Source organism: Anopheles gambiae, chromosome X, assembly GCF_943734735.2.
Source record: "Anopheles gambiae chromosome X, idAnoGambNW_F1_1, whole genome shotgun sequence".
NCBI lineage: Eukaryota > Metazoa > Arthropoda > Insecta > Diptera > Culicidae > Anopheles > Anopheles gambiae.
The window spans coordinates 23,866,781-23,891,762 of record NC_064600.1 but is presented as its reverse complement, the minus strand read 5'-3'; the positions used below and the strand labels follow the sequence as shown (position 1 = coordinate 23,891,762).

General features: G+C 41.7%; 1 protein-coding gene across 1 annotated transcript in view; it reads left to right on the top strand.

Moving 5' to 3' along the window:
• Nucleotides 1-24,982, top strand: part of LOC11176127 (uncharacterized) — a 39,924-nt gene continuing 14,942 nt past the window's right edge. Inside the window, exon 1 of the mRNA XM_061644955.1 lies at nucleotides 1-161. Coding sequence (XP_061500939.1) covers nucleotides 1-161 — 161 coding nt within the window. The remainder of the gene's footprint in view (nucleotides 162-24,982) is intronic.

Below are 24,982 nucleotides of genomic sequence, written 5' to 3'. Positions count from 1 at the left end.
ATGGTTGCCATGGCGTTGATCACGCTGCAGTGTTTGCGCCGGTTCTACGAAACCTGGTTCGTGCAGGTGTTCTCGAGCAAGCTGAAAATCACCCACCAGTGGTACGTGGAAAAGTTTCACAACTATCCTAAGCAAAGGAAAGCACTCGTCCTGTTCGTTCTGTGAGATCGACGGTGGGGTGCAGATAATATCATTCCGGTTGTTAGGCTTTTTTTTAGGATCGAAAAAATGGTAAGGTTGGTGTCCGGCTTTTTTTAGGTTGCTGGTTCCCGGCTGATGGGATTCAGCAGGTTTTCCTGGATCGTCTGTGAATGCCTTGTTCCACGGACCGGTCGTCGATGCACTCGAGGTGCACCGCATTGACGAGCGGCAGTAGCAGGATGCAATCGGCGCGGCCGAGCTGGCAGCGAGGCCGTTTCTCGGTGAGCCATTCACGCCGAATGAGGGCGGTCAAGAGCCGGCTGCATACGTTCGATTCGTTCGATTCGATATTCGTTACGCGCACGATCAAACTGTGTAACGATGCCGAGTGTGTCCGGCCATCGCGACTAGAAGCATAGCAGAAGTTAAGTTGCGTCGTCTATTGTGGTACGATGCGCTGTATGTTCCGGGTGTGCGATTGAGTTTCATGTTTGTTTCTTTCTTGTTCACAGACACCTTTTCATCAACAACTGGCATGACTATCGGCGCTCGGTCGGTGGCTCTAGCGAAGGGGAGGGTGCGTTCCAATCGGCTGGCAGGACACAGATCGGATCGGTTAGAACAGCGATCGGCATAGTACGGCTCGCGACCCGCTTGTGGCTATTTGTTGACTAGGTGGAGGCTCTTTATCGTTCACACATTTTAAATAATTTTCATACATGTTCTCTTTTGGTTGATCTAGTTGCCTCTTCAAATGCAAATTTACGAACATGTTTAGAAGATTTGGCTCTTTCGATCGCAACGTTAGCCGAGTCGCTGAGGATATTGGATTGTAAGGAATGAATATACTGTCCGCAGGAACCAGATGATGACATCACCAAGGAGCTAATGCGCTAAAGCTTATCAGGAGGAGGCGAGAATGGTTTGCTGTTTTTGGGACAGCTCCCACGTATCAGCCATACTAGGCATGTGTAAAATGAACGAGAATCGCACCGTTCGAACAGTTCGGTAAAGTGCACGAACGAACGAGGTTCTTAACAAAAAGAACGACCAGGACTTTTGGAAGAAACTGACTACACCGAACGCGTTCAAACGTTCCGTTCAGTGTTCGACGGCACACATAAATGTGGTAATAAAACGTACAAAATCATATTGCTTTCTCGCTCTTTCTCGCACCGTGCGAACGGGTCGTCAGAGATCAAAATGTACCCTGATGGTGTTGAAATCGTACCCATACAACTCAATTCCTCGAACGCCGTCGAATTTGTCCAGCGGTGTTCGATACGTGTGCTGTTGGTGTGGAAATCGTACCTACACAACTGAATTCATCGAACGCGTTCGATCTGATCCGTTAGTGTTCGATCTGATCCGTTAGTGTTCGATCTGATCCGTTAATGTTCGATCTGTGTTCTGTTGGTATGTAAATCGTACCTACACAACTGAATTTATCGAACGCGTTCGAACTGGTGTTCGATCTGTGTTCTGTTGGTGTATAAATCGTACCTACACAACTGAATTCATCGAACGCGTTCGAACTGATGTTCGATCTGTGTTCTGTTGGTATGGAAATTATACCTATACAATTCAATAGATCGAGCCCGTTCAAACGGATTAGTCATTGTTCGCGAATGAACTGAACTGAATTGATTGCGCTCATCATGTTGATCCACATTTAAGTAGTTTTTTTTTAAATAAAATCCTTGAGTGTGTATAAGGCATGGGGTACAATATATGCAGGAGACATTTTTGCTCGTATTAGTTTTTTACATGCTAGTTTTTGGTCGGTTTTGCGATGGATTGTGTTGACCAGACAGCCGAGTGTTTAATGTTTTTAAATGATTGGTTTCAACCGCAGAATGAGTACTTCTTTGGCTACAGTATGCGTCTATGGTGGGTAAATGAAAAAGATAACGAGCGTTTTTTGTGAATAAAAACCCCATGAAACAAAGAACGAAAGAATCGTCGTTCGCGTTCGGTTCTTTTTGGTAAGCGAACTAGTTCGTTCGCGTTCGGTGAAAAGAATCGTTTTGCCCATGCCTAATCCATACCACTCCAAATCATTATGGCGCAGCCGTGAATATGTACAACGTCATCCTGCTCGGGTTGGATGGTCTCCCGCTCGGTATATCTTGACGGCAGTATAACGCAAGGCAAGTATACATATAGTTTCAGTACGTTTAATAAGTATAAAGAATGCTAATATCTTTGTTTCTTATTCAAATTTTCAGATTCAAATGAACAATATACAAGGTGTACTAAACATACACTGGACTCTGTTTGGAACGGGTCTAGTAAAAGTATTTGTTAGTGGTGCGTGCATATTATTATGTGCACCTATTTTATTTTTCCTATCTTGTTACCGATCGAACCGACCGAACCCAGTAGAATAAAAAATATGATTGTATTACACATCCCAAATGTGGCTACTACACCCCAATGCCAAACGAAAGAAAAACAAATAGGCTATCAATTGGTGAGTAATGCGATATATTTATACAATTTCAGATAAAAAATGTGTAGTATATTTGATGCAATAATTATATATGTGTTTGTATAATGAATAATTTCAACATGTAAATAAGGTTAAAGTGCAATATCTTCTTCTTCTTTGGCTCAACAACCGATGTCGGTCAAGGCCTGCCTGTACCCACTTGTGGCCTTGGCTTTCAGTGACTAATTGATTCCCCCCCCATAGCAGGATAGTCAGTCCTACGTATGGCGGCGCGGTCTATTTGAGGATTGAACCCATGACGGGCATGTTGTTAAGTCGTACGAGTTGACAACTGTACTATGAGACCGGCCAAAAAAGTGCAATATACACTTGCGATAATGTCACGATTGTGTGCATGATTGTGTACACATTTCCAAATCAGCTTCATTATCTGTTCCATTACATAATGTGTTAACTGATTCAAATTTCAATTACAGTTTCCTTATGCTTGTTTCGTGGTTTTAACTATAACGGAACCATGGCCGTTAATAATACTGTAAGATGTTGTTAATATATAGTTACGTGCATCATAGTGACACGCAAGGCTCACCTCACCGCTTGAATTGACCATTGATCCGCTGAACCAGCGGAGAGCATCGGACTATCGCGACCAAGAAGAAATACTGTTCTATCGATTACGCACCTGCGGCAAGTACTAGGATCGATTGTCTACAACCAATTGTCTTGTCAGCATTTTGTTCGACCCGAGAACCGCAGCCAACACAACGAGCGTAACAAACAACGGCCTCACATACGCTCTAACACAACGGTTGGTTTTATGATTAGCAAATCTGATGTTAATTATTACTCAAAGTTCGTGCTTTCTCACGAGTATACGTAAATTATATTTCTTTACCCAAATGGTGTTGCTCAACAAACACATAATTATATGTTTGAATAGTCCATGCGTATATTAAGCACAATAAAATCTTATATCTAATTAAACCAAACTAATACTAATACTAATCCTTTGCTAACGTTAAACAAAAGAAAAAAAAGGCACTGGTCACATTATAAGGCAAACAGGGAGGTACATGATGCATAAAATAAACTCATCCATTCTATTCCGTTTGGTGAGTGTTTTGCTCAGCAATCTCATTCACCAGATGTTTCATGATCTGTGCGTTGAAGGACGTGCGTGAGTTACTGAGCACTTGCCTGTCACGGGTTAGCATGATACAACATTAATGTTTCGTCTATATGCTTGGCTATCGTAGGATGTTACGCAGTGACTGTTTCTTACAGTTAGATGAAGGAAAACGAATACCTTAGAAAACAAACAAATAACGTTTAAAAAAAAACATAAGAGATACAGTAAAAAGTAAATGAGCATGTGGTTACTTACCGATAGTGTTGTGTGTTGTGGCATGTGTACTGAAAAAAATAAAACGATTCGCTATCATTTCGCGTGCAATTCCAACATGTAGCACGAACTCATGCGGTAGGGAACATGCAAAAAAAAATAAAGAAACATTTAAGTTTACAAATTTTGTTACCGTCTTGTACTGGTGATGTGAAATAACTTACCGCAGGGAAAACCCCACGATAAGAGACGTTTCCTTTCTTATCGTGAACACTGTCGGATGGTTGGCGTTGTAGATTCCTTTTTCCGCTGCCACTTTAATCCGGATCGACGCGTAGGTCGGCGAGCTCGTGCGGCAGGAGGCATGCAAATAGAAAGTGTTAGGAAAGGAACGAAATTGTTATCATCTCGTGCAAGCCGATCGCTTTGATCTAGAATTACTTACCGCAGGGGAAAACCCCCGATAAAAAAATCGATGTTTTCAACTGTGCTGCCTAAAAAACAAAATTTTAGAAAGGGATTGGTTTTAAAATTTAATTTCTTTTTTTTTTACAAGGAGGGGAAATGTAGAATGCACCTTAGCAAGGTGCCATCAAAACCTCCTCCTTGGGTCCGTTTCGCAGCTAAGCTTCTATGGACCAAATGAGAATCTGCTTTGAGTGTACCTGCTTAAAAAAAAGAAAACTAATTATTAAAAATGTTCGATTTGGTTCCCCCAAGGCATCTATCAAGGCGACAAACACATCATCATTGCATTTCCGGAAGATATGCTCAGCAAAATATTTGTCCATGTTGCTTTTACAGGGTTTACCAGCATAATAAACAACTGTCCACTTGTTTATAACAATAGTCGTTTTGAATAGACACCGCTGTCTACCACTTGCTCACACGTCAGATGGTGTAAGCTACTCTGTCCAATTCAATAACACAATTTTCGCCTTCGATTGCACAACGGTCGGATTCGGCACGGTTTCTTGTGGTTGTTGTATAATTAACAAAATTAATGTTTTGATTTATTGAAATGTATGGTTTATACTGCATATTTCTTGAATAAAAGAAACGTGTTTGAAAATGTTTTGTTTTTGCAAAATTTGTCAAAACAAAACAAACTGTGCCGAATCTGACAGTTGCTTATCGAAGGCGAAAATTGTGTTATTGAAATGGACAGAGTAGCTTACACCATCTGACGTGTGAGCAAGTGGTAGACAGCGGTGTCTATTCAAAACGACTATTGTTATAAACAAGTGGACAGTTGTTTATTATGCTGGTAAACCCTGTAATATTAGTGCCTTGTTTTCTCAAAAATGCCTTCAACCATCTCCAAACATTCTCAATCCGTTGTGTGTTGATATTGTTATCATCTGGATTGAGGAAATTTCTGGAGTGGTTGACACATTCGTGGGGATATCCAAGCTCCTCCAGCCCATTATAACCTTTCCAGAGATCGGTCATAATTTTCGTTCCGGGTTCAACATGCCGAACCACCAGATCGCTCAAAACGGCTAGCGAGCGTTTCGGGACACGCTCCAGGAAAATGGCCTTAGTTTCCCGGCATATCCCACCCACAAGCCACTGAGGACCGGAACTACCGACCCGGCCGACATTGTACTTACGAGTGATGACAGTTTCGTCGATTTCCACCGTCATGCCAGGGCCCCCTATCTTCTCTCGTGTACGATCGAATGTTTCCCAAAGAAAACTTCGGATCGTATCGTACCACGAGAGAACCTCCCATTGGCCCACTCGTAACAGCAACGCACAAGGCTCCTAAGCGAAGCCTTGTGGTTGGCAAATATGGAAATGGCCCGGATACTGCTGGTCCCGCCGCAATTGTAGTCGGGACATACATACAGTATCGGCCAATAAGATAGGGCCTTTGTTTTTCATCGCACCGTGCACTTGTTTTACCTCGTTACTTGTGTTTGTGTGTGTGTGTGTGTGTGTGTGTGTGTGTGTGTGTGTGTGTGTGTGTGTGTGTGTGTGTGTGTGTGTGTGTGTGTGTGTGTGTGTGTGTGTGTGTGTGTGTGTGTGTGTGTGTGTGTGTGTGTGTGTGTGTGTGTGTGTGTGTGTGTGTGTGTGTGTGTGTGTGTGTGTGTGTGTGTGTGTGTGTGTGTGTGTGTGTGTGTGTGTGTGTGTGTGTGTGTGTGTGTGTGTGTGTGTGTGTGTGTGTGTGTGTGTGTGTGTGTGTGTGTGTGTGTGTGTGTGTGTGTGTGTGTGTGTGTGTGTGTGTGTGTGTGTGTGTGTGTCCGCGGGTTTTTGTCTGCAGAAACGTAGCTTGACATGATTTCATATTGCCTTGAAAACATTCTGATTATGTGTGTTGTTATCATGTGAAACAGCGTGCTTTCACACTTGGATAAAAGCTAAAGTTTGCATCGACAGCAGCGCTTCTTCCTCGGACGAGAACGCAGGTGTGCTGTTTCATGAATGTGAATGCGACACCGGTGCGAAATGGACACACGCACAATAGCAATGAACTCGGCATTCTCTCACAGGTGTTTCTCCAGTGCACGCCATTGAAAGGCCTTCGTGCATCTCTGCGTTGCACGTTGTGTGCGAATGGTAAACTTTGTGTGTGCAGTTAGCAAGCGCCCAGGTGTTCTTTTCAATGGGCGTTTTGTTTCATGAGCGCGGCAGTATTATGTTCTCGTTGTGAATGGGTAGATGCTCACTCGCTTACTCATTTATAGTTTTTATCCACACGCTCTTTTTTGGTGCTCGACAACGATGTGATTCATCGCGTATAAAAGCAGAACGCAGGCAATGCACGGCATCAGTCGTGTCCATGTTTTTAACCAGTGTGTTCTTGACGGTCTAAGCAAGCAATTTTTATTACAATGGGTCGAGGTAAACATTGTACCGATTATCAGCGTCATATCATTAACTGAATGGCGGCTGCTGGCATTAAGCGCAGAACGATCGAGTTCGTGGTGGAACGATCGCGCACTTTTGTGGCGAACGCGCTTCGGACAACCGAAACGCGCAAGTCACCCGGACTTCCTCGGAAGACCACGGCGGAGGAAGACCGTAAGATTGTTAATATATCGAAGAAACATCCGTTTAGCTCGGCACCAGAGATCCGAGGCAGACTGAAATTGGCGGTGACGCCGAGAACAGTTCAGCGAAGATTGGTCAGTGCCGGGCTACTCGCGCGAGTGCCACTCAAAGTGCCCAATTTAACACCTGCGCATTAAAACGCACGGGTGTTATTTGCAATTGAGCACATGTTCTTCGATGAAGAGGATTGGCGCAGGGTTTTGTGGTCAGACAAGTCGAAATTCAATCGACAGGGGTCGGACGGACGCAGGTTGGTTCGGCGCCCTGTTAATTGTGCTCTTGATCCGAAATACTGCTTCAAAACTTTTAAGCATGGCGGTGGTAGTCTCATGGTGTGGGGATGCTTCTCCTACTATGGGATGGGTCCGTTGGTTCGAATCCACGGTAATTTGAATCGGTTTGGGTATCGAGATATTCTTGATACTCATTTACTATCACACGCTAGGAAAAACCTTCCTCGGTCTTGGATGTTTGTCATTTGTTTTGTTTACACACTGTGCCGTAGGGTTCAATTTTTCATTCTTAAAAGTCCTAAAAGTAGCTAATAATCATTCTCCAAGCTGTTTAATACATAAATTAGTTGAAAAAAGCATTCTTTTTACGAAAGCCGTTTGTTTACCTTTTGATGAGAATGATCCAACTTGCAGTTCAAGCGGTACGAAAGTGACAGCTGTACAGAATCGCTGAACATGTCAACGTGTCCGAACAATTGTATATCTCGCTGAAAGAGTCTATTATATGCCTGAACGAATCTACAACTCGCTGAACATGTCTATATAATCCTCGAAAACCCTGTATTGCATTTTTGAATAGGGATCACTGCTCGCGAGGGCGGTGGTCCTGCTAATTACAACAAAAACCTAACCCAAAACACAAAATAACTACTAACAAATCTAGCCGAAACGACATACTTGTGAAAGAAACACACACCAATACACACTCAAACATACACACACACACACACACACACACACACACACACACACACACACACACACACACACACACACACACACACACACACACACACACACACACACACACACACACACACACACACACACACACACACACACACACACACACACATGCACACACATGCACACACACATGCACACATACACACACATGCACACACATGCACACACACACACATACACACATGCGCGCGCACACACACACACACACACACACACACACACACACACACACACACACATGTACTCATACACACACATGCACACACACACATACACACACATGCACACACACATACACACACACTCACTCACACACACACAAACACATACAAACCACACATAAACCTGGCCCAACTAAACCACATAAACCACCCAACGGGTGCATAGTGCGTTGAAAAAACCAAGGTCCTATCGTTATGTCCAATGCTGTACCTGTAGCCGTCGATGCTTTTGTAGGGAGTTAGCTTCATTTCCTTTGGACATCACGCACAATTGAACCGGCTGCAGAAGAGCCCGCTTTTGCATCCAGTCGATCGCTTGTTCATGGTCCTGAAAAATATCAGAAAGCATATCAGTATTGTAAGCCATTTTCAATTGCCTCTTTGCGCTTTGAAAAATATGCACAAGTGGCGCCAAATATTGTGTATGTGTGCGGTATATCGATGGGGATACAAACCAGGGTTAAGATATGGGTGAACAACGGTAGCACTGCTTAAATTTGCAAATGTAGGAGCTGGTATAAAATATAATATTTATTGCGGATACACATTGAAAGGGGTTAATAATTAATGCAGAAAACAAATTTATTTACTAAAATATACTTTCGTTATATTTTTATTTATGAGTTTTCAAATATTTTCATTTCATAAACACTGTCCGTCCCACAGTTACCTTTGCAATTACCGTTATTTTTAAAAATTCACATACGCACGCAGGCAATCAATGATATCGTAGTGTACGTGGTTAGCTCTCACACTGAAAAGGTAAACAAACCATTTCAGTTTGTTTACCACTAGCAAAAAGGTGTTTTGTGGGATTTGTGCTTTATTTTATTACAATAATCGTTTGGTTTTTTACTATCTCTTGGTATTTTATTACTTGAATCTACTATGATAGTGTGCCATGTGTGGAATTGAAACGCGTGGACAGTTGTTTGACCTTCTTCATTTTCGTTTTCCTTGCGTTATCGGAATAATTATATTATTACCTTCCGTGTGCCATTAATATAACATTGGTTTCGTTAAGCTTGCTGAAAATTGAACTACTAGCAGACCAATTCGCAGCCAGACAACGGTCATGTTGGGCCCCTCGAAATCCTCGCTCCAAAACCTGAAGAAGCAGCTGATGATTATTGATGGTAAGCATGCATTTTAATTATTGTGTGCGGCTAGGGCTGATGAGCGCAGCTTTACCACACAGTATTACTTCTCAGTCTGAATTTCTCAATTTCCATTTCGAGTGATTGCATCTCCCGGTTACATAGAAGCAGCTGGTGCTGTATCGAAAGCAGATACCACGAGCAGATGCCGATGGACGAGGTGCAATGCCGATGGACGAGGTTTTCGCAACAAATACTTTTGACCCAATACAAAGCTATGTGATAATATACGTAAATATTGTGCTATTTACAGTGCGGTAATTTGCATTTGCATTTCTGTTGGCCGTATGACTACAACATGCCCGTCATGGGGTTCAAGCCCCAAATGGACTGTGCCCCCATGTGTAGGACTGACTATCATGCTATGTGTAATCATTAAAGCCAGAGTGAACTGGTACGAAGCGGAGTAGTGGATCTTTGTCATCTGAACGTCCAGGCAATCACGAACACCCGGAAGGGTACATTTGGAACCGTTTGAGATTAGAAGCCTAACCTAGGGTAGGGGGACGAAATTAAGGTCATGAAATAAGTTGGTTGACAAAGTTTTAGGAAGTTTAACGACCTATGTTGGCAGTTCGAACGAATCTAAATTGCTATGATCGGTGGTGGTTTATTTATGCTACGAAAAGTTATTGATTTGGTACAATATTTTGTGGCGTTCTAATTATCATACGTGGTGATTGTTTTTCCTATTGATTCGTGTCCTGCAACTGACAGCATCTGAGATCGTGGAAGGCCGTTAAGGGTTTCGGGAGTGATCGGGCTACCGAGAAGGGCACTCGATCATAGGCTACGATCCGATATACATGTAGCGACCTTGGCTTGGCCGCAACGATTTCGGCTTTAATGCGGCGGCTACGAATACGGCGGCCGATGATAAGGAGGCGGACAACGACAACGAGAGCGACCGATCGGATAAACTAAGCCGAAGATGACAAAGAGGAGAATATATCGGGGTGATCAACGAGCTGGAGAGAAACTGCAGCTCTCTTAACTGGTGACGGTCTTAGTGTGCGGATCGAATGATTAATTAAATAAACCATAGATTCTAACTTAAACTAATAATTAGTCTTTTCATGTGGTGACAGCGGAAAAAAAGCAAATTGCTTGGAAGTCATTCTGACTGGTGGTAGAAACTGTATAAAAAAAGAGTGTTTATTACTAATAATAATCGGTGAAGGTTCTAATAGTGGGGAAAAAATAGTTTTGTGGTAAAAGTTTGGTGAGTAATCTGGTGATTAGAAATAAAATTCTGCTCCTTGAAGCACATCCCCTTCGCTGGGCCTAAGAAAAAAAAGCACAAATTTTTCTCAATTTTTGCGGTAAATAAATAAAATATTAAAATATACTAAGTGAAATTTTATTAAAGTAAGCATTGAAATCTTAAATTTAACATTAAACTTTAATACTGGTGGTGGGTTATTTTTAGCATTTTAGTTCAATTTTTAGATTAAAATAAAATTAATCCCATGCTCTGTAATGGGATGGGATCTGAAGCCCTCCAAGGGATAACATAGGCTCTCCCATCCAACTCCTATTCCGACACGTCCTCGTCGTGCAGAGTGGTAACATGTGCCTCCATATATCCTAGCTTGGGTACACGGGCTAGATCCAACCCCTTGGGCGGATGGTGGCATATGGCGAACCAGGAGGGGGGTGGGTATCCCGGGAAACTGGGTGCCTGAACGTCGGGGGGGCAACCCGACGCAAAATAAAACGGCCACGTGGGCGCAGGGCCAGTCACCCAGTCTCACGTAATAACTGACTACAGAAAGCACCAGAAGGCAAATTCTTTAATATATGCCTCATAAACGTTCACGCCCCTACCGAAGATAAAGAGGAAGAGGAGAAGGACCTTTTTTACGGCCGCCTCGCTAGAACTATAGATGCGTGCCCCAGGCATGACCTCAAAATCATCCTGGGGGACATCAACGCAAAAGTCGGTAGGGAGCCAATGTACCGCCAATACACTGGCTGTTACAGTCTGCATGAGCACAGTAACGATAATGGTAGTAGATTGGCCCAGTTCGCCGCAGCAAACAATCTGGTTGTAGGAAGTACCAAATTTGCGCGGAGGGACATCCACAAAATGACGTGGGCGCACCCGGATGGCGAATCCTTCAACCAGATCGACCACGTGTTAATAAGCCGCCGACGACAGTCGAGCCTGTTAAACGTCAGAACTTATCGAGGAGCCAATATCGATTCCGATCACTACTTGGTTGGCTTAGTGATACGTTGTAGAATCGCCCGCCCCCGCGCCAATGGGGGCGGAGAAAACACGCAGCCTCGGCTCAACACGGACTCTCTAAGGGACATTACTGTCCAACAGGAATTCAAAGCCGCTTTAGACGAGTCTCTACTACCAGAAAACAGATATGAAACTACGAGCGAGAGGTGGAACGCTCTAAAAACAAAAATAATAAACTGTGCAAGAAATATACTCCCACCACGTCGTGGCAACACCAAATCTGGCTGGTTCGACGATGAATGCAGACTAGTGACCGAACGTAAGAATACTGCATACCGAGCAATGCAGCAACGGCATAGAACGCGGGCATGCGCAGAGGAATATTCACGGCTCAGACGCGAAGAGAAACGAGTTCACCGCTCCAAGAAGCATGCTTTGGAAGAGCAAAACATGCGGGAACTCGAGCAAACCAGAGAGGCGTACGGACCGACACGAAAGTTTTACCAAGCGATAGCAGGTCACCGAATTGCTTGGAAGTCATTCTGACTGGTGGTAGAAACTGTATAAAAAAAGAGTGTTTATTACTAATAATAATCGGTGAAGGTTCTAATAGTGGGGAAAAAATAGTTTTGTGGTAAAAGTTTGGTGAGTAATCTGGTGATTAGAAATAAAATTCTGCTCCTTGAAGCACATCCCCTTCGCTGGGCCTAAGAAAAAAAAGCACAAATTTTTCTCAATTTTTGCGGTAAATAAATAAAATATTAAAATATACTAAGTGAAATTTTATTAAAGTAAGCATTGAAATCTTAAATTTAACATTAAACTTTAATACTGGTGGTGGGTTATTTTTAGCATTTTAGTTCAATTTTTAGATTAAAATAAAATTAATCCCATGCTCTGTAATGGGATGGGATCCGAAGCCCTCCAAGGGATAACATAGGCTCTCCCATCCAACTCCTATTCCGACACGTCCTCGTCGTGCAGAGTGGTAACATGTGCCTCCATATATCCTAGCTTGGGTACACGGGCTAGATCCAACCCCTTGGGCGGATGGTGGCATATGGCGAACCAGGAGGGGGGTGGGTATCCCGGGAAACTGGGTGCCTGAACGTCGGGGGGGCAACCCGACGCAAAATAAAACGGCCACGTGGGCGCAGGGCCAGTCACCCAGTCTCACGTAATAACTGACTACAGAAAGCACCAGAAGGATACGAAACGGACTTAACGATACCGACCCAACGCAATGCCCCCGGAAAACGATAAAAATGGGCTCATGGAACGTACGCACTCTTAGCAAAGCCGGAGCCTTGAAACAACTTGATGACGCCCTAGCCACACTGAGCATGGACCTCGTAGCTCTACAAGAGATTCGGTGGCTAGGGAACGGTGTGCACAACAGGCATGGTAAGCAATGCTACGACATTTACTACAGCTGCCACGACCGCCACCACGTGCTCGGAACGGGTTTCGCCGTAGGTCCTAGGGTGAAATCCATAATCATAGATTTCAAGGCTATAAACGATAAGCTCTGCACCCTGCGCATGCGAGGCAAATTCTTTAATATATGCCTCATAAACGTTCACGCCCCTACCGAAGATAAAGAGGAAGAGGAGAAGGACCTTTTTTACGGCCGCCTCGCTAGAACTATAGATGCGTGCCCCAGGCATGACCTCAAAATCATCCTGGGGGACATCAACGCAAAAGTCGGTAGGGAGCCAATGTACCGCCAATACACTGGCTGTTACAGTCTGCATGAGCACAGTAACGATAATGGTAGTAGATTGGCCCAGTTCGCCGCAGCGAACAATCTGGTTGTAGGAAGTACCAAATTTGCGCGGAGGGACATCCACAAAATGACGTGGGCGCACCCGGATGGCGAATCCTTCAACCAGATCGACCACGTGTTAATAAGCCGCCGACGACAGTCGAGCCTGTTAAACGTCAGAACTTATCGAGGAGCCAATATCGATTCCGATCACTACTTGGTTGGCTTAGTGATACGTTGTAGAATCGCCCGCCCCCGCGCCAATGGGGGCGGAGAAAACACGCAGCCTCGGCTCAACACGGACTCTCTAAGGGACATTACTGTCCAACAGGAATTCAAAGCCGCTTTAGACGAGTCTCTACTACCAGAAAACAGATATGAAACTACGAGCGAGAGGTGGAACGCTCTAAAAACAAAAATAATAAACTGTGCAAGAAATATACTCCCACCACGTCGTGGCAACACCAAATCTGGCTGGTTCGACGATGAATGCAGACTAGTGACCGAACGTAAGAATACTGCATACCGAGCAATGCAGCAACGGCATAGAACGCGGGCATGCGCAGAGGAATATTCACGGCTCAGACGCGAAGAGAAACGAGTTCACCGCTCCAAGAAGCATGCTTTGGAAGAGCAAAACATGCGGGAACTCGAGCAAACCAGAGAGGCGTACGGACCGACACGAAAGTTTTACCAAGTGAAGCGTTCCGCTCACGCTATAAAGCGCAACGCTAGGATAAAACAAAGCGGCGCGTTAGTGATCGCGCGGAGGACAACGTAAGGATCGACGAAAGATTGTCAAAGATAGAGAAATTGAGAAGAAGCAGAAGAAGGGGGGGTCGTCCGGTCATTCCTCCTCGGGAGAGAGGTCAAGTGGTGGCAAACTTGGATACGAAGGAGGATTAACTCGGTGGACGGGAAGCTAGAAGGTGCAATAAATTGGTTATTAACACGGTGTAACAAAAATAAAACTAGTTTCTTTTATTAATATAAAGTGTAGTTTAGTTCATCTGGTGACAGCGGTAAAGCAAATATTTGCATGGTGATTTCTGGCTGGTGCTAAAATTCAAGTGGCTAGGTGATAAAGTAAATTGGTGAAAGGTAAATCGCAGCGTAGTTATAGTAAAATTTAGTGATTAATTAGTTAGTGATTATAATAGTGATTAACACATAGTGAAGTTTTTGGTTTTGGATTTTTCAGTTTTTTTTATTAAACATATTTTTTAAATATTTTTTTTTGGTTATTTTAAATATTAAATTTATGTTTATGAATACAATAAGATTAAAAGTAGTTTAAATAAGTCAAATAATTATTGCGTATACAGCATTTGTATAAGAGCATTGGTACGGGAATGAACGACAGAGTGCTGGCGCTAAGGAATAGAGCTGTTCGAATCAACAATAGTTCGGATAATATTAACAAAATTCACAATTTGCACAATTTCAATTCAACTGCAATAAGTGAATCAAACGTAAATAAAGCTTATTGTTACAAGCAACGACTTCAAATACTTAAGGCGGAATTTTTTAACCAAAGTATTGAGATTGAAAAAGCTTTGAATAACACATTAACAAATATGGAGTACGCGTTCCCAACAGAGAGAGCAATGATGTGCATTCCGGACTTTCACGGTGAATCGAAAGATTTGGAAAGATTTTTATATCAAATCGACTTCTTTGCTAAACGAATCCCTGAGGGGGAGTCAGAGGAAGAGCTTATTCAAGTAGTAATGTTCAAACTTAAAGGAAAGGCTGCAAGTTTGTTTAATCGCATTGTTGATGAAAGTTGGGATAATGTGAAAACAAATTTAATCAAGCAATTTGGTGAAAAGGTTAACGTGGAGGCCATTTTCCAACAAGTGGAAACGCTACAGCAGGAGTTCAATGAACCTTTCACAACGTATAAGGAAAGAGTTCTAAAATTAAAAGAGCAGATCATGAATAACTATGCAAAAAACGCAGAAGATTCATATGCCATTAGAAGTTTAAAAATTCATTTCTTAGCTGGACTCAAAAATCAAGAACTGAAAACACTAGCTCGAACCAACAAGCATCTCGAATTTGATGATTTGTTAGATTACCTCGAAGAGGAGGTGGTGCAAATTGAGCACATTCGAAAGATTGAGGAAAGGTTAAATCGAAGCCAAGTTTCCTCACACAGTTTCCTCACACATGATACACACACCAATTATCAACCCAACCTGGAGGAAAGTTTCATAGATGATAACGTGCAACAACCGATGCAAAGTAGAAATTGTCAACACGGTAGTTTTTACAATAGAGATAGATTAACACGCTGCGATGAAAGTAGATGTAATAATTTACGGGTAGATAAGGGTAATTTCCAACCTCAACACAACAGTACCACTTATTATCCTAACACTTCAAGAAACTTTTCTCAACCTAAACAATTCACTTCATATGGCTCCTCATATAATCAACACTCATCACAACACATAAACTACCCAAATAATCCATCCTCCTTCCAACGTAACCAACATCAAAGTAGTTATTTGCAACAACCACAACGTAGTCAATATCAAAACCATAACACCCAACAAATACCAAAACATAACCCATATCACAACGATAAAATACAGCAACAGTTATGCCAGAACCAACAACAAAAAAACTAAATATTGGATCATTAGATATTGCTACTAAAACCTCTAGTGTTCCCATAGAAAAGAAAAATATTTTTCATATAAGCCATCCAGAGTCAAATCATAGTCAGACAGAGCCAACAGATGGGGATTATTATGAAAACATTCAGGTTAGTTTCTCAAATGAAGGAAAACCAATGGCTAATATTTTATCCGAGCATCGTGAAAAAATCGAGCTAAAATATTTAATAGACTCTGGAGCTTGTTTCAATGTGCTGAGCTGGGATGCAGCTAAAATGTTAGGGGAATCGGCTATTAATTATACCGATAAAATAATGTTGTCAAGTTTCGATGGAAGTTGTGTTGAAACTATGGGTTCAATGTTAGTACGCTTGTACATTGGAAAATTTATATATTGTGAGAAATTTCACATAGTGGAAGTTCTTTTGGTACCGGGAATTATTGGATCGAACTTTTTAAGAAAATATGCAAGCAAGGTTGAAAGACATTTTCAAAACATTCTTTTAACAAAGCCGCACAACGAAGAAGAGTGTAAAGAGGGTAATAATTTAGAAGGGAATGATGAAAACGATAAGGAGGTATTCTTGGAGAAGATTAACTCAGAAGAGAATGCACATGAATGCCTCTCTTACTTGGAGGAAAAAGATGCAGATTGTGATTTACTAGGTAAGGGGAAAGAGGCAATAGGTGAAGCAAGATATAAAGAATTATTAAACAAAATTAATACCAACCATTTAGATTTGCATGAAAAAACATGCATCACAAAAATAATAATGGATTTTTCTGATACATTTTACTTGCCGGGAGATAAGCTCACATTCACTGAAGCAACTAAACATGAAATAGAAACTAGTTCAAATATACCAATTTACAAGAGACAATACAGATTCCCGGCTACAATAAATGCGATAATGGAAGAAGAAATTGAGGAAATGTTAGCACAAAATATAATACGACCAAGCAAAAGTCCGTGGAATTCACCTGTCATGTGTATCCCGAAAAAGACGGACGAAAATGAAAAAAAGAAATATCGTATTGTTGTAGATTTCAGGGCACTAAATCAAATAACTAAACCATTTATCTATCCTATACCTAGAATAGACGATATAATGGATAATATAGGCAAAAGTAATTTTTTTTTCCACTATCGATCTGAAGTCCGGTTTTTTTCAAATATTAATAGATCCTAAAGATGCTGCAAAGACAGCTTTCTCTACAACTAGAGGGCATTATGAATTTACACGAATGCCTATGGGACTAAAAAACAGCCCATCTACGTTCCAAAAGCTGATGAATACCGTCATATATGCTATACAGCCGGTAAAAGCATTTGTTTATTTAGATGACATTGTAGTTTTTGGTGAAACCATAGAAGAACACAATATCAATTTAATTAAAATTTTAAACGGTCTAAAACATTACAACCTAAAAATAGAACCATCTAAATGCAAACTATTACATAAACAAATAAATTATCTGGGGCATACAATCAATTCAGAGGGAATTAAACCTACAAAATCTAATATTGATGCAATAGTAAATATGCCAGCACCAAAAACATTAAAACAACTCAGATCGTTTTTAGGTGCTATTAACTTTTACGGAAAATTCATTCCCAATGTTTCCGAGGTACGAAAGCCCTTGCACGAACTTTTAAAGAAAGATTCGAAATTTGCTTGGGATGAAAATTGCGATGAGGCTTTCCAAACACTAAATTTTTTTTTAATTTCTGAACCTATATTAGTACGACCAAATTACAATGATATGTTTATAATCACTACAGATGCCAGTGATTATGCACTTGGAGCAGTGCTTTCTAATGAAAAAACTAAAGAAAAACCTATTGCATATGCTAGTAGATCTCTTGTAGGGGCAGAGAAAAGATACCACCCTATCGAAAAAGAATTATTAGCGATTGTATGGGCAGTAGAACATTTTAAGCACTATGTATATGGTCAGAAATTTGTTATCTATTCTGATCATAGACCGCTTGTTTCTATTTGGCGCCTCAAAGAAAATTCTACGATATTAACAAGACTAAGACTTAGATTGCAAGGTTTAGAATGCGAAGTACGATACATGAAAGGAAGAGAAAATGTAGTCGCAGACCTTCTGTCTCGGCTTCCGGGTGTGGAAATGAAAGAGATAGAAGCTGAAAATCACACATTAGCTGTTGTAACGCGCCAGCAAATGAAAAACAATATAATTTGTGAAAACAATAAGCAACGTAAAGCTACGGAAGAGACATGTGAGAATTTAGAGCAACAACACTGGGAGGATTTATTAAAAATAACTATCGATAACGATCCAAATGAGAACGAAATGCGAAGGAAAGAACGATTGAAGGATATGCAACAAGTTGATAAAACTAAATTTAAAAATTACAAACCGGGCAATGAGAGAATAGAAGTAGATAGAAGTGAGATAGAAACAGTTTTGAAAGAATTTCACGACGCACCTTTAGGAGGACACGTAGGGGTACGTAGGATGAAAAAAAGAATAAAAGAACTGTTTTACTGGAAGGATATGAACGTCGATATAGAAAGATACGTTAAAACGTGTAGATCTTGTCAATGTAACAAAATTAGCCGGTACAACAAAATACCCATGCAAATAACAACCACTTCAAATAACCCCTTTGATAAGCTATACATGGATATTGTCATTCTCCCGGAATCAGAAAAGGGTAACAAATACGGACTAGTGATTCAGGATGACTTAACAAGATATTTAATAGTTTTACCAATGGAAAATCAAGAGTCAACAACCGTAGCAAAAGCATTTGTCGAAGGAGTTATATGCTATGTTGGAGCTCCTTTGGAATTAGTAACCGACCAAGGGACAAACTTTATGAGCCAGGTTATGAAGGACACTTGCAAACTGTTGAAAATTAAAAAAATAAACACTTCGGCATATCATCCTCAAGCAAACCTCGTAGAACGAGCTAATAGAGAGCTAAACATTTACTTAAGACAGTTTGTAGGGCAAAACTATAAAACATGGGACAGATATCTACCATACTTCGCATTTGAATATAATACTACAGTAAATACATCAACCGGATTTACCCCATATGAGCTAATCTATGGCAGGAAGGCAAGATTACCGACATCAATTTTTAACCAAAATAGTAATAAGCGAGTGTATAATGATTATTGCGAGGAACTGAAATTAAGATTAAACGAAATGCATATAATAGCAAAAACAAATCTAATCAAATCAAAAGAGATGAGGAAACAACAATATGATCAAGATGCGAAAGAATGGAAGCCTATGTGGGGAGAAAAAGTGTTGGTAAGAAATATCCCAACAGGTGCAGGACAGAAGCTACAAAGCCTGTGGAAAGGTCCGTATGAAGTAGTAGAGATTCCCAGCGACCAAACATGTGTCGTAAGAAATGGAAAAAGATTCGAAAAAGTTCACAATAATAGGTTAAAAAGATTCTATGAGTGATAAGTTTAGGATTTAGCTAGGTAAAAAAAAAAAAAAAAAAAAAAAAAAAAAAAAAAAAAAAAAAACTCTGTGAATTCTCTTGAAATACTTCATACCCCTATTATCTTTAAAATATTAATAAGTTCACTAGGTTTAGGTAGGTTAATTCATTAGGTTTAGGTACGCTTTTTCACTAGGTTTAGAAAGGTTTCATCGCTAATTTTAGGTAGGCTCTTTCACTAGGTTTAGATTGTAGGTAGCTTTAAGTACGCGTAGGTAAAGATTACTTTTATAACGTTATTTGAAAAAAAAAAACCCAAGCACACACATACACCACATTATGCCACTGTAAGCCACTAACAGTTACATTCCATTTTAGCAACTGCTTGGTTTTGATCTCGGAGGGGTTTGATAGGCGATCCGGAAGCCTCGCGCTCAACGTATCGTATGCGTAGGCGGAATGATTGTGTGAAGAAGAAGATGATCGATCATTTGTAAACGTTGATCGAAGAGAGCGATGATTGAGAGAGATGAGAGGTGAAGTTACATGTATTGTACACCAGGATACAACGGTAGTAGTATGGCTAAAAACTCAACGGAAAAAAGGTTAGAATGGGTCACAAAGAAAAATAGATATCCATATTACGTACTATTTCCGCGCACACACACTGAGTATAGCCCAACGGAACGACGATAGTAACGAACGATGATGATATGACAATGAAGAAGGGATAGCGATCGCTGAGCGATAATCATGAATCGATGACGATGTGTAGGGAGCCGAATGGTATGTGGATCAGCACAGCAGAACACCGTACAGCTAAAAGTCGGTGATAGAGAATGTTATTAGAAGGATTAGGAAAGCACCATGAAAAACTACTTAGTTAAGACACTTCGGCGAAGTTAAAGGTAGTTTCGGTATTGCTGCACGAAAGGATGTTTCCGGAATGAGCTATGACGTTTGTCACGAGGTGAAGAAAAAAAAAAAAAAAAAAAAAAAAAAAAAGGGTAATGAGATGAAGCGTTCCGCTCACGCTATAAAGCGCAACGCTAGGATAAAACAAAGCGGCGCGTTAGTGATCGCGCGGAGGACAACGTAAGGATCGACGAAAGATTGTCAAAGATAGAGAAATTGAGAAGAAGCAGAAGAAGGGGGGGTCGTCCGGTCATTCCTCCTCGGGAGAGAGGTCAAGTGGTGGCAAACTTGGATACGAAGGAGGATTAACTCGGTGGACGGGAAGCTAGAAGGTGCAATAAATTGGTTATTAACACGGTGTAACAAAAATAAAACTAGTTTCTTTTATTAATATAAAGTGTAGTTTAGTTCACAAGCGATAGCAGGTCACCGAAACAACGTTGTACCTAAGGTAACCTGCTGTCGCAACAAGGATGGAGATCTGGTTAGTAACCAGCCAGAGGTCTTCTCGCGGGGGGCTCAGTACTTTGATGAATTACTCAACGACCAGCTCAACGAACAGCCAGAAGCGCCACTAGCAGATAGTGTCATGCTACTGCCACCTAGCATAGAAGAAACACAAAAGGCTATCCGTCGGCTGAAAAATAACAAGGCACCCGGAACCGACGGAATTGCAGCTGAACTGGTCAAGAATGGAGGTGCAAGACTGGAAAACGAGATTCATCAAATTGTTACTGAGGTGTGGGATAGCGAATCGATGCCTTATGATTGGAATGTCGGCATCATCTACCCCATATACAAGAAGGGAGACAGGTTGGACTGCAACAACTACAGGGGTATTACGGTGTTGAATACCGCCTATAAAATATTCTCCCTGATCCTTCAGGATCGCCTTGTCCCGCACGTCAAAGAGATAGTCGGAAACTATCAAAGAGGATTCCGAAACGGAAAATCTACCACTGATCAGATCTTCACCATGCGGCAGATCTTGGAGAAGATGGCTGAATACAGACACGACACATACCATCTCTTCATTGACTTCAAAGCCGCATATGATAGCATAGCCAGAGTAAAACTGTATGACGCTATGAGCTCTTTTGGAATCCCGGCCGAACTGATAAGGCTAGTTAGAATGACTATGGCCAACGTCTCTTGCCAGGTGAGGGTGGATGGAAAACTCTCGGGACCTTTTGCTACCACCAAAGGTCTGCGCCAGGGGGACGGGATTGCTTGTCTCTTATTCAACCTGGCGGTAGAGAGGGCCATTCGTGACTCGAGGGTGGAGACTACGGGAACCATCTTCTATAAGTCAACCCAGATCCTGGCATACGCTGATGATAAAGGCATCATTGGTCTGCGGCTCTCCTATGTAGCAGAAGCCTTCCAAAGGATCGAGCAGGCGGCAGAGAGCCTCGGATTGCAGATAAACGAGGCAAAGACCAAACTGATGGTGGCAACATCAGCGGGCCTACCAATAAATAATCAGAATCTACGTAGGCGTAACGTGCAGATAAGTGAACGCACTTTTGAAGTCGTCCCACAATTCACCTATCTGGGATCAAAGGTCAGCAACAACAATAGCATGGAAGCTGAGTTGCGCGCAAGGATGCTGGCTGCCAACCGGTCATTCTACAGCCTGAAAAAGCAGTTCACCTCAAAGAACCTGTCGCGACGGACGAAGCTGGGACTATATAGTACCTATATAGTACCAGTACTCACATACGCCTCTGAGACATGGACACTGTCCAAATCTGACGAAACCCTCTTAGCCGCGTTCGAGAGAAAGATGCTCAGGAGGATACTTGGCCCCGTATGTGTGGAAGGACAATGGAGGAGCCGCTATAATGACGAGCTATACGAGATGTACGGCGACCTTATTGTCGTGCAGCGTATCAAGCTCGCCAGGCTCCGGTGGGCTGGCCATGTTGTACGCATGGAAACGGACGACCCAGCCCGTAAAGTCTTTTTAGGCCGTCCACAAGGACAGAGGAGGCGTGGTAGGCCCAAATTGAGGTGGCAAGATGGCGTGGAGGCGTCCGCCATTAAGGATAACGGATAACGGACTGGCAGACGAAGGCGCGAGACCGTGAGCGGTTTCGGACTCTAGTGAGGCAGGCCAAGACCGCAAAGCGGTTGTAGCGCCGGATAAGTAAGTAAGTAAGACAAGGAAGATGCAGCCAACTATAGAGGCATAACATCACTCAGTGCTGGAGCCAAAGTTTTTGAGAAAGTGATAAAAAAAAGTTTACTCACGGCTTCATATACACCTGTTCTCACTTTCCTCTGAATCTTTATCCGGTTGCTATGGATCGCAATCCATGAGATTGGATCGCAATCAAGTACGTCTGAATCGTTTGCAGCTACGTTTGGATCGTTTTCAGTAACGTTTGGATCGCTCTCAGCTACCTTTGGATTTTGCAGTAGCTCGCGCAAATCTCGTTGCGGCGCAAAGTTTATTTAGTGACCATTCGGCGTACCTCACGATTCTCCTCATAACAGACGATTTGAAAAGCAACAATTTCATATTGTTCTATGTTTGAACTTGAGAACCAATTGAGAATATGTGTTAAAACCCATTTTTAAGCTATGAACAACATTTGACAGATTTGTCTGCTTCTACGCATCAGAACAGTTTTCCTCCATTCTAAAGATGGAATATCCGGCTATACCTCGAAACCCAAGAACAAGACTGAATGACCACGTAGGTTACGCTAAAAAGAAGAAGATTGTGCTGGTTTGTTTGGAAAACTTGGTCTAATAATCAAAAACATATGAATGATGATGTAAGCTTAAAATACGATATGATTTTACAATCGAATGCATCAATTATTTAGTTCTTTCCTTGGGGTGCAAATGTGTCCCGCGGTCACCAAATAAACGGTGCGCTAAAATGAAATTCGCGCAAGCTACCGTAAAATCTAAAGGTAGCTGAGAGCGATCCAAACGTAGCTGAAAACGATTCAGACGTAGTTGAAAACGATTCAGACGTAGTTGATTGCGATCCATTCTCATGGATTGCGATCCATAGCAACCAGATAAAGATTCAGAGGAAAGTGAGAACAGGTGTAACTATATTAGCCCTCAACAACACGGTTTCGTTCCAAAGCGGTCGACGATTACTAACTTTGTTGACTTTACATCACAATGTCTCCGTAACATGGATAGCAGGATGCAAGCAGATGCAGTTTATATGGATTTAAAGGCTGCTTTTGATAGCATCGATCACAACATCCTTTTAGCCAAGATGAATAAGTTGGGACTTGGGCGAAATTTAATATGCTGGTTAAACTCGTACCTTGTCAATCGATCGTATGCTGTATCTTTCCAACGGTACCATTCAAGGTCTTTCATTGCATCATCTGGTGTGCCACAAGGTAGCAACCTGGGTCCACAACTGTTCGTATTGTTCATCAACGACCTATCGAATGTAGTACCAGCAGCGAATCATTTAATGTATGCAGATGACATTAAAATCTACATGACGATAAAGAATGACACAGACCACTCCGAGCTACAACAATACCTTCTCGATTTTCACCAATGGTGCAATCGAAACCGCCTGAGCCTCTGCATTGAAAAATGCCGAGTCATTTCATTCACACGAGCACGAGAAATTAGGAACACCAGCTACACAGTTAACGGTTTACCAATAGAACGCACTAATGCTATGAAGGATCTCGGAGTCATGCTTGATTCAAAGCTGTCATTTGACCAGCAAACAGAGGAGGTGATTACCCGAGGTAATCAATTGCTTGGCATGTTGTTTCGGATAACAAGAGATTTCAAAGACCCAGTCTGCAACGATTTCGCTGGTGTGCGATGATGAGTGAGGTGTAGTTTGTGTTGCTCTCCCTGTTGAAATGTTTAAAGTGGTGAAAGGTTGTAAATATGGTGGAAATTTTTGTTACACATGACGACTGAATAACAATACTTTGATATGTAGTGAAGTTGTATCGAGAGACGATTAAAATACTCTTGAGTTTAATTAATATATTTTGTGTTGTTTCAGTAGCTGTAAATAGCTCCAATGTGTTAGTGAACTCTACGAACGAAGGAGGATCTCCTGAAATAGCGTATAACGTGTATTAGTATTAGTTGTAAGCAAAACGGGCATCGATCATTACTAATACACTCGGTGTGCTGATGAGTGTTTATAAACACATGTATAAGACCGGTGTTGATTAGTGACGACCCTGTTACTTGTATGGGTATATGCCATGGTCAATTTCATCGAGCTTGCACAAGGCTTACTAAACCAGCGGCTAAGATGATTAACGACATAGTGAACGTGAAGTATTGGTGCGATGATTGCTTGGAACAAGAAGGCTCAGGTGCATCAAAATCCGACGAAATGCTAGAAATGAAAGCGATTTTAGAAAATATTAAATTGTCAATTGTTGCCATCGAGGAGAAAATAAGAAAGAGTGTGTGTGAAGTTGTTAGCATTGGTATTACCAATATGCAGAAAACTTCGATTGATGCTATTGAAACGAAATTTGCCAGTAGTGTTAGTGATGCGGTTAACACCGACATCTCTAGCATTGAGAAAAAATTAAATACAAAAGTTGCATGCAATATGCCAAAAAAAAAACTTGGTAGAAACATCTGATGCAACTTCCCTTATTTTGCAGGATACAGAACACACTGATTCAATAGGTACAACAGAATGGACAACTCTAACTCGTAAAAGAAAAAGGACAAATA